Source organism: Elaeis guineensis, chromosome 15, assembly GCF_000442705.2.
Source record: "Elaeis guineensis isolate ETL-2024a chromosome 15, EG11, whole genome shotgun sequence".
Classification (NCBI taxonomy): domain Eukaryota; kingdom Viridiplantae; phylum Streptophyta; class Magnoliopsida; order Arecales; family Arecaceae; genus Elaeis; species Elaeis guineensis.
The window spans coordinates 45,443,693-45,454,339 of NC_026007.2; the positions used below are offsets into that span (position 1 = coordinate 45,443,693).

The 10,647-nt window shown below is 37.9% G+C and overlaps 1 protein-coding gene across 1 annotated transcript in view; it reads left to right on the forward strand.

The window, feature by feature from the left end:
- LOC105033934 (probable methionine--tRNA ligase) overlaps window positions 1-10,010 on the forward strand; it is a 37,131-nt gene extending 27,121 nt beyond the window's left edge. Inside the window, exons 10-17 of the mRNA XM_010908919.4 lie at window positions 2,224-2,342; window positions 2,991-3,056; window positions 3,145-3,273; window positions 3,432-3,575; window positions 3,681-3,801; window positions 5,480-5,709; window positions 5,807-5,908; window positions 9,538-10,010. Coding sequence (XP_010907221.1) covers window positions 2,224-2,342; window positions 2,991-3,056; window positions 3,145-3,273; window positions 3,432-3,575; window positions 3,681-3,801; window positions 5,480-5,709; window positions 5,807-5,908; window positions 9,538-9,768 — 1,142 coding nt within the window. The 3' untranslated portion in view covers window positions 9,769-10,010. The remainder of the gene's footprint in view (window positions 1-2,223; window positions 2,343-2,990; window positions 3,057-3,144; window positions 3,274-3,431; window positions 3,576-3,680; window positions 3,802-5,479; window positions 5,710-5,806; window positions 5,909-9,537) is intronic.
- Window positions 10,011-10,647: the final 637 nt, after the last annotated feature.

Here is a 10,647-nt window from a genome sequence, read left to right on the forward strand (position 1 = left end):
AAATGGAATAATTAGGTGATTATATGGAAAAATATGCTGTTATCGACATTGTTGAGGAAGCAATGTCCTCCCCCCTTGAGGTAACACCATTGTATGGTTTCAACTAATTCAGAGATGGGTCTGCTATCGAACTTCGTGTGGTGGGATCCAACCCAGTACCCAAAAAACTTGAATGCCATTCTACTGAAAGCATTTCTGAAGTAACAAACTAAATGGAATAATTAGGTGATTATATGGAAAAATATGCTGTTATCGACATTGTTGAGGAAGCAATGTCCTCCCCCCTTGAGGTAACACCATTGTATGGTTTCAACTAATTCAGAGATGGGTCTGCTATCGAACTTCGTGTTGTGGGATCCAACCCAGTACCCAAAAAACTTGAATGCCATTCTACTGAAAGCATTTCTGAAGTTACAAACTATTCTCCCAAGCAACCTGAAAGAAACAGTGGTAACTTGCCTGAATTACTGCATATAGGGGAGGCTGCCAACCTAGGCAAATTACTTCAATGAGAAAATGTCTTTTCAGGGCTGTCCTGTGACTCCTGTCTATGAGAAATTGTGCATTGTTTGGAATGTCTACCACCTGTGACTTCAAAGTTTTAATTTTAATTTCTTGTGATATCAAATTATCATATCATCATTTGTCTAACCTGGGACCTAATAGTCATTTGCAGCAACTCTAAAAGTGGAAAGCTTGTTTATGTTTGTCCATTCATGGGCACAATGTGCTATAACATTTTGAAATATAAAATCCAGTCATGCTATCGTGATCTATCCAGTGGTAGATATACAATCTGTAGTAACTGCAATTTTCATTTAATACAAAATTGACATCATTTGGTATTTTGTAATTAAGCAAAACTTATTGGGAAAAGGTTAGCTATTTTGTAAAATGAAACTTATCTCGGTTCCATTCAAGGTTCGTAGAATCAGTACCGGGATCCGTGTTAGTTGGCTGGCGGTATGGGTCCGTACTAGATTGGACCAGTGCAAACCGACACAGAAGCGAAGAAAGAAACTAGGGAGGAGGAAAAGAGAGAGAGGGGAAGGGGAGGGAGAAGGGGGAGGGAGGGAGAGGGTGGTTGGAGGAGATGTTGGTGGTGGCCACAAATGGGCCGTGGGCGCACTCGGAGAGCCGCCAAGGCCTCTGCTTCCTCTACTAAATTGCGACCAAGAGAGATATAGAGAGGGGGAAGAAAAAAAAAGGAGGGAGAGGAAGCCAATGGAGAGGTCGTCGGAGGAGATATGGTTGGTTGTCTGGCCGCCAGACAAAGAAATCGCAGCCCGTGGCTCTACGGGCGGGAAACAGGGGTGATCGTTCCTATTTCACTAGATTTTTTTTAAAAAACTTTGACCACAAGTGAAGTCGGAAAATTGATTGTCAGCTTCACTATTCATCGTTATTTTTTTAAAAAAAAATATGATGAACTGGGGCGGTCGTCTCTGTCTATAGCTGCGGTTCCGTCCGTGCCTTTTCTATCATTGGGTGGCTATTATGGCCACCTGATGCCCTACGCCGCTCCTTCGCCGAATGTGCCTCCCTTTAGTACCTTTGCTGCTCTCTCTATCTCTCTCAATTAAATGTCCTATCAGGCGACACAGAGCCATGGAGGCCTCTATAGCCCTCCGACGGTATTGTCCCCTCTTTCTCTCCTTTCCTCTCCCTCTCTTTTTTCCTCTTTCTCATCCAGTATTCCGATTGGGAAGGTTGAACTGCCTCGATTTACGGTCGGTATGGCTCGGAACATCCTGAACCACCCAGTTCGGGATGGTTTGGCGAACTATGGCTTCATGTATGTGTCTTCCTAACCAAGCTTTGATATGCTTGTAAGAATTTCCTTCCCACTTAATTTACACATTGAATCTTGCTATTCAATGTGTTAATTTCTCTTTATTTATGGAGTTCCAAATCATGCTTAGTTTAACTCAATCATCACTCTTTTGGTGTGAGACATCCCAGTCAACATTTCTATGAAGATGGATAAAGTCTAAACTAGTATTATGGAGATCTCATATCATCACAGCATGTCTTTGCTGATGCAATTAACCTTGATATGAACTGACACATTTTTTTAATTATGAAAATTAATGTGCTTGCTTATAAATTGCATCTATGGTGCTATATTTTGCATGCTGGTTGTCATTTCTTCATGCATGGGAAGTGCAAGTTCTATAGCTTCATTAAATGCTGTGCTTACTAGTTAATTATTCTCATTTGCAGGAGCAGGATATGATTATGTCATTCCTGATGCTCCTGATGCAGAATCACATCAATTAACAAAATCTCTAGCAGAGAAAATTGGCAAATTGGTCGACCAGTATCTTGATGCCATGGAAAAGGTAAGTCTATTTTCATTCAATATGATCATGTAGACAGGTTCATGGTTATGGCTGGGTGGGCTTTGCCCCAGGGTCAGTGCAATTTACTTAGGCCCAGGCCTAGCTCGGCCTGGCCTTTGGGCCTACCATCCAAGTCAAGCCTGGCCATTACTCAGGCTTTGGGCTTCAGGCCACACCTCTAGTTTCATGATCACTTTTTTAATCTCTTAAAAATGCTAAAATGTTTGAGAACATTTTTAAGAAAATACAAAATATGAATAATTAAATATTGCCATCAACTTACAAGATGCCTATTATCCCATTAAGTCCATATATCAACCTCCATTGTCAATTAAGTCCTTCAAATATAAACAAATAGCACAAGAAAAAAAAAAAATTAGAGTGGGCTGAGCTCGGACTGGTCTTTAGCCACAAAGCCCTAGCCCGGCCCTTTTATTAAATAGGTCCATTTTCCAGGTCCGGCTGAGGCTTGGCCCGAGCATGCCCAAAAGATTTTGGGCTTGAGCGGGCTGGGTGGACCGCTCAATCCACGAAGACGTCTATGATATGCTACTTCATGATGTTGCGACCTTCAAATTGCCACAGTTTAGGGGCTCTAATTAATGTCGACGAATCTGATCAGAGAACTTGATATGTGTTATATGACAGGTTAAGTTGAAACAAGGTTTAAGAACTGCGATGAGCATATCCAGTGAGGGAAATGCATATTTACAAGTAGGTTTTGTACCATTTCCTGCTCTTTCTTTTTTGTATGGATATTTTCATTGCCAACTGTTACTTTTCTCTGGAATATGTAATGTAGGACAGCCAATTTTGGAAGCTTTACAAAGAAGATCCATCTTCATGTGCAATTGTGATGAAAACTTCGGTGGGACTTGTCTACCTTCTTGCATCTTTGTTGGAACCTTTTATGCCTTCCTTTTCTGTTGAAGTAAGTTACTTTGCCCCTTTTGTTTCTTTCTTTCTTTCTTTTCTTTTTGCCATTTTGCTCTCCTTGAGGATGATATGACCACCATTTATGCTGTCAAATCTTGCATACTTTTAGATACTGCAGTGAGATCTAAATTGTTTCTTCTGATGGTATGCAAGGCCCTAAGGCAACTTAATATAGCACCAGAAACACACCTTTCATTTTGTGATGAGAAAGGAGAAACTGAGAAGGCAAAAAAACCTTGGGATTTTCTACCTTCTGGTCATAAAATAGGTAAACCTGAGCCACTATTTAAGGAACTGGTATGTATAATTTGGTGTTCAGATGTCACTCCATTTTTACTTTATTAATTTTGTGCATCAATTAATTACTTGCTTGCAATCAACAAAGAATGCTCATTTTTACAGAAAGATGAAGATGTGGAATTCTTTAGGATGAAATTTGCTGGTAGTCAATCTGATAGAAAAGTAAAAGCAGAAGCTGAAGAGAAAAAAATTGCCGAGCAGCTGAAAAGCACAAAAATAAGAGGTAGACGCTTTTATATTTCTAATTCTCATCTTTTAATGAAATTGTTAGTCAGGAGCTTTTATTCATTGCCTGCAAAAATCATGACTAAGACTGAGGCTTTAAGTAGAATGAATGATCATGGGACATCATGGGCTGCAGAGTGATCAGTTTTATTTTCTAGTTCTTTTATCCAAAGTTTATGCATATAAATATATATCTTTTTCCGCATAATTAGAGCACAATGGATTCGTAGAAAGGTATCTTTGTATTCTTGAGTGGTTGCCAAGTACCTTCTGTATGTGAGGGAAATTTGATCAGATACAATTAGGCGACAGGCTTGTGTGCAGAGTGACGGACAATGAGGATGGAGTAAACTCATATGATGACTTGAAGCAATGTGAATGTGATATTAATGTGTAGTAACACTGAAAAGTAGTTAGAAATGAGTACGTTAGGGTTAAACTCGTGAATTGCACCAATGGAGGTGAAATGATGGAGAACTTCCAGAGATGGTATATGAGGAGACTTCAAATTTTGTGTTTGCTGGAAAGAGTTAGTCTTAAATTTGTGATAGGGTTTCTCAGATGAATTTGAACAACCCTTTCTTCAAAGGGGACTATCACTTCAATGCAAGTAAGTGACCAAAGATTTACAGGGCCGATGCTTCAGATAGATGAAATAAGAAATCCTTTTTTGTATGTGGTTATGGTTTTGGCCTAAATAATTTATAGAATGAAAGCTCTAAGATCATCAAGGTAGATACTGGATAGGCTTGGTTTTAAGAGTTTATATCTTATGTATTGTGCCAAACTCTTGGAACTTTTTTGTTCCCAAATATTCCAACTCTTAAAACTTGGAACTGGAGCAATCGCAAGAACAGGGAAATTGAAGCTTAGATAAACATTATGGTATAGAAGAATGCAGGAACCATATGTTAAAATTGCATTGAATATCATAAAATAATAAAAGATTACTATTTTTGGTTCACATCTTAAATAAGTGTGTGATAATTGACAGATCCACAAGTAGTACATGGATTCTAAACATTGGCCAGTTCTTTCATTTGAGAAGTGGTTTTGCCCTTCAGGGCTGTGACAAATGCATCAATGTCTAGGTTCTCTTCAGCAAACAGGGATAAGTAGTCAGAACAACTGATTTGAAAATTGGTTAACGATTACAGCAAGACTACGGATTGGGGGATCGAGACTAAAATTGCAAGTAAAATATACAATAGATTGAAATAGTGGCCTTGCCAAAATAAGCAGTATGCATCATAATTTACCCGTTAAATGCAAGATTTGCTTGATGCATTGGTTCCGAAATTTTAGCAGGATGCCATGAGGCAGATTTATTTCTTGCCTTTTCTTATTCTGAGGTGTTTTGTAACCAAAAATATACTTGAGGTACATATACAATATTGAACTATGCTGTCTGATAAAATAGTGGGACTGGGAGTGGACTCTCGAGTGTCCAGGAAACCCTAGGTGCAAAACTTTAGCTATCAAGAGTCAAGACTGAATAAGTTACCGGTGTGCATGCCCAAAAAAAGTATTGCACACGAATTCTATGGACCCCATCCCAAAGGCAAATAAAATTTTTCACCAGCTCGTCCTTAATATGTGCTGATTGAATCCATCTTCTGTACAGATTTTGTTTGGAAGTATAGAAGACTACTTAGTTTTATATCTAATTTGTACAGAAGGAAATGCAAAGAAACAACAGACTAAGCCTGTTGGTAGTTCAAAGTCAAAGGCTTCTGAAACAGAAATTTCTATATCCAAACTTGACATTCGTGTGGGTATGATCAAGAAAGTTCAGAAGCACCCAGATGCTGATTCTCTGTATGTGGAAGAAATCGATGTGGGTGAAGACTCAACTAGAACAGTTGTTAGCGGTCTTGTCAAATACATCTCTCTTGAAGAAATGCAGGTTTGTTCTCCATATATTATTATTTTGTTTCAGTGGGAGAAAGAATTTAATTTTTACATATTTTTCTTTTTATTCACTATAATTACTTAATGGGCAGAATCGGAAAGTCTGTGTTCTTTGTAATCTGAAACCAGCTACTATGCGGGGTATTAAATCACATGCGATGGTCTTGGCTGCATCGAATGAGGACAACAGTAAGGTAAGATATGATGTTACTGGCAGTTTTCAATCTTTCATCTAATAGTTGCTTGAGTCAAATCTTGGTTTGTGGAAAAGCAGTGGCTTTGCACTCCTTCCTACTATTTCAAATCGTGTTGGTGTTTTCAATTTCTTTGGATACCCATTAGTCATTTGAAAGCAGATCCTGGTCTGTGAAGTACAAGATATGGAAGCGACATGACATGGGCAAATGCTTATATAGCAAACTTTGAAAATGTAGGATATGATAAAGTTAGAAGACAAAATTAGCATCGTTGATGATGATCTAAGATTTATAACATATTTGAAGAGTTTTTTTTTTTTTTAATTCAGATCTCTTGCTATGCATCAAACCCATAAAAAAAAAAAATAAATGGCAGCAATATAGCTAGTGAGCAAAAATATAATTATTTTTTAATATTTTAAAGGACTCCAAATACATAACTTTTTGTTTGTAAAGCAGTTTAGAGGTAATAGATCACATCCAATGGCTCATATAATTAATGTTGGACCCTCATATTCCAATTTTATTTGACTAGATTTGACTTGAAATTCGATAGATTGGATCCTAGTCTACCTTCTTGTCAATATACAGACTTGGCTACACTCAAGTAGATCTCCATTCAATTCCAGTTAGGTTATGAATGAATGATGGTGTTCCATATCGATGATCTGAGTTTTTGGTTGTAATATACTATCTCTAAACTACTTACACACCAAAACATGTTATTTTAGAGGCCTCTGGCTTGTGTATTAAGTGGTCAAAAAAGAAAATAGGTGTTGTTGTGCATTGTCTAAACTAACCAATTTTTTAACCACTTGATGGATAGGCTGGAAGCCACGAAATCACATGAGTTTTGGTGTGTAAACAATTTAAAAGTAGTAGATCACATTTAACAACTTGGATTATCAACGTGGGATCCTGTTGTCTAATGACTTGGCTGAATCTAAGTGGAGATCCACTTGAGTGTAGCCATCTCTATATATATGTATATATAAAAGCATCTTTAAAGCAATATTTTGAAATTGGGCCTATTGAATGGATAGGCTGTTCTTGAAATTCAGCTAAATATCGTCTTGTTCGATTACTAAATGAGTTGAATTGAGCTAGAACTTGGAGTGTGAAAAATTGACAAGCCAAATATGAGCTGGGCTGAACTTGCTTGTGTTTGGCTTGATGTAGCTTGATATTTAAATATAAATAAATATCATTAAATTTTGAGACAGAAATTAGTTGTATATTTATCATTAACTATTTATGTGAATTAATATGATCAACCGATCTACACCTAATAGCTCAAATATTTATTTACTAATAAAATTCAAAACAATTAGATTCATAGACCTATCTTCTCCGGTGTTTAATTTGTTTTATAAGCATCTGTAGCATCAAATGAATATATAATGGTGATTTTTAGTGGAGGAAATTGAAGTTGCCTTGGCCCTTCCATTCCATTCCTTTATCAAATACTCCACCGTGGCTCCCATCTATCCTTGTTCTCCTCTCTTTACGTCTTCTCTGACTATCATTCCCTGACCTCAATCATCCTTAGTCTCTCTCCCACCTCTTCCTAGTCATAGAGTGTCACGTCTCATCCCTCTAATGCTCATCTGTCTTTAGATTTTTGACTTTTATGTCTCTATTGTTGCAATCCAAGCACCAGTGAAGGGTTCAATGTGGTGAGATGCCACCTTGTTCCATTATCAAACATAGGGCTTTAGATCCAAGGATAATTTCAACATTTCAAATATGAAAGGTAAGAGCGAAATGGGTTTGAGGGTTTTAAATTAGAAAAACAAATGTTAGATTTGGGTTTTTCTTTTGTGATCCCTAGATATGGTATTTCGAGTTGAAACTGGGCCAAGCTCGAGCTAACTAAGCATAAAATGAACCAAGCAAGAGTTGACTTGACCTCGCTTGACTTGAGCTTGAGCTGAACTTGAGCTAACCATTTACAATTTTGATTTGAGATTGAGATGACCTCAACTGGCTCAAATTTGGTTTGTGTATAATACGTTCCTATCTAACCATTGATTGAACTAGAAAAGGGATCAGTCACCAGTCAGTGGTTGATTGTCAAGTCAACCAAAATTGAATTACGAAGTCATGATAATATAATAATATATTAATTATTTATTTTTATATAAAAATATATTAGTTTATAAAGAATATAAAATGGAAAAGATTCAATATTTGTTAGTACAATAAATTGGGTTTTCTTTTGACCTGCTATAGGTATAAAACATTAGTAGGTGGACCTTTTTTGGATACAAAAATTGGGTGATTGGTTCCTAGTAGCCAAACTTCTGAAGGGACTGACAGAAGGGAAGACAAAGGGAATTGGAGTGAGAGAATAAAGAGAGTGAGACAGTGAGATGGAGAGAATGAGAGAAACTATGTATGAGAGAGGGTGATGCCATGTTGGCTTGCTATTGGTCTTTGACCATTGAAGGGGGTTGGGAGTGGTGATGTGTGAGGAGGGTTGAGAAAGGGTGTTGTTTCCAAGCTCTGGCTACCAAGAGGGGAAGAGAAGAACGGGGACATGGAGAGGGGGATGCTACTGCTGAGCTTTGGCTGTAGAGGGGGTTGAGAGCAGTGAGAGAGAGACACCTGGAAGCAGGGACAGGAAGCAGTGTCCAGTGAGGGTGCGTTTGTGTGAGCATGTTGCTGGGCTCTGATTCTGAGAGGGCTAAGGAAAGAGATGGACAGGGACCAGTTGCCATTTGCCTTCCACCTTCCATTCATCCTTCATGCCATGATGGAGACGAGGTGTTGAGTCATGGTGCTTCATTGGAGAGGAGGGAACCCTTCGAATTGAGTCCAAACAAACCTTGATCCCTAATTAGGCCAATTTTTGTATGTGTAAAAAGCTAATCACTTCATCCAAACATGGAACAGTTTGAGCAACTTGCCTGTTTAACCATAATTTTTTTTTATGGGTTGGATAAATATAAGCCAATTCTTGGATGATCCGACTTTCTTGATATATCCAATATTGGAGGCTTGACCTGTTATTTATTCAGCCCATTCAACTGGCTAGCCTGGTCAGGTTTTCAAAACCTTGCTATAAAGTATAGTGAATTATCCTTTTTTCCTGGCAAAAATGTATAGTAGGTCAACCAACTAATTTTGTTCATACGTTGTACAATAGTATTAACATCCACAAGCTCCATCATTTAATCATCATTCAAATCAATAGATCATAAACACACTCCATACAACAATATCGTTACGACAAAATTAACTATTCATCATGCAAAGATGAACATTCATAACAAATAAAAGAAAAGAAATCCCTTCATCTCACCTCTAGAGTTATCAGGGAAGTATTTTAGGTATATTTGTAAAGTATCCAAAGTCCTTTGATATCCTTAAAGATTATTTTAGAAGTACATGTCACTTATCTTAGAGGTGTCCGTCAAGTTCCCATATTTGATATGTATCTGATGCAGACATGGAATGCAATTTGGATTGTCCATGCTTGACAGATTCGGTAATCTAAATTGAATGTGCCTCTTGAAAACTCCTAGGGATCTATAATTACATGGTTGCTTTGGAATCTCAAACAACATGAAACAGACAATTTCTGAGGAAATATGTTGTTATTCTTTTTGTACATGCAATTTCAGGTTGAATTGGTTGATCCACCAGAATCTGCCGTTGTGGGAGAGCGAGTCAGCTTTCCTGGTTACTCAGGCGAGCCAGATGGTGTGCTAAATGCGAAGAGTAAGGTCTGGGAAAGGGTGCAAGCTGATCTTCATACAGATGCAGAGCTAGTAGCCTGTTACAAGGATGCACCTTTCACGACTTCAGTGGGTGTGTGCAAGGTCTTATCCATAGCAAGCGGGGCCATAAGGTAGATTGGAGATTCTTTGTTCATCCAGAACACATTTCAACAGATTTTGCCTTTGATCATTGTTTGTTGTCACAATTTATTGTCATGGTAATCTACCTCACTATAGTTTTAGACTGGTAATACAATATTTCCCTAGATGAGAATTGTAAATGACTGATGGTTTTGGATTGTGTCAAGTTTGTCACATGATACGAAATGGTCAAATATGTGCTTTGATGAAAATGTCGGTGTTTTGGATTGGTGTTCTTTGGTGGCTCTATTCATCCTGAGTCTTTGTGATGGAATTTTTTGCAATTTTAATTTCTCAGAAACACCCTTTGATTCTACCTTCATCTAGAAAACCTTTTCCTTTTATCAATCGCCTTTAAGTTTTTCATCCACATATCAGTTCTATTTTGATTGGTAATTTTTCGGTAACCACATTGATTTGAAGGCCTAGGCATATTTTGTACGTTAGTTGCCTTCCAAATTGGGTGGTGTTTCCACCCCAAGATTCCATCATGTTATCAATTTTGAGAAAAGTTGAAGTTGCCGTGCATGACCCTTGCAATCTCTTCTTCCTAGAACAGTATACCTGTTTAACCACTTTAGGGTTATTTGGGATCTCCCATTATTTGTAGATGGCAGTAATAGCATATTGGTGGAGGCTGGAGCTTGATAGCGGCTCATGTTCAGATGGCATGGACTTACTATCATGGCCTTATCTTTAGGAACCATCGATTCCACATACATAGTCTGGGTCCAGTAAACTTGGAGGTGGTACTATTCTCGGCTCCTTTAAATGACATAGTCTTGACAAGCAGAATGGTTCAGCGGACTTACCTCTGCATCTGTTAATCTTTCTTAACCTCTTAAACTGTTAATCTTTCTTAACCTCTCGTTA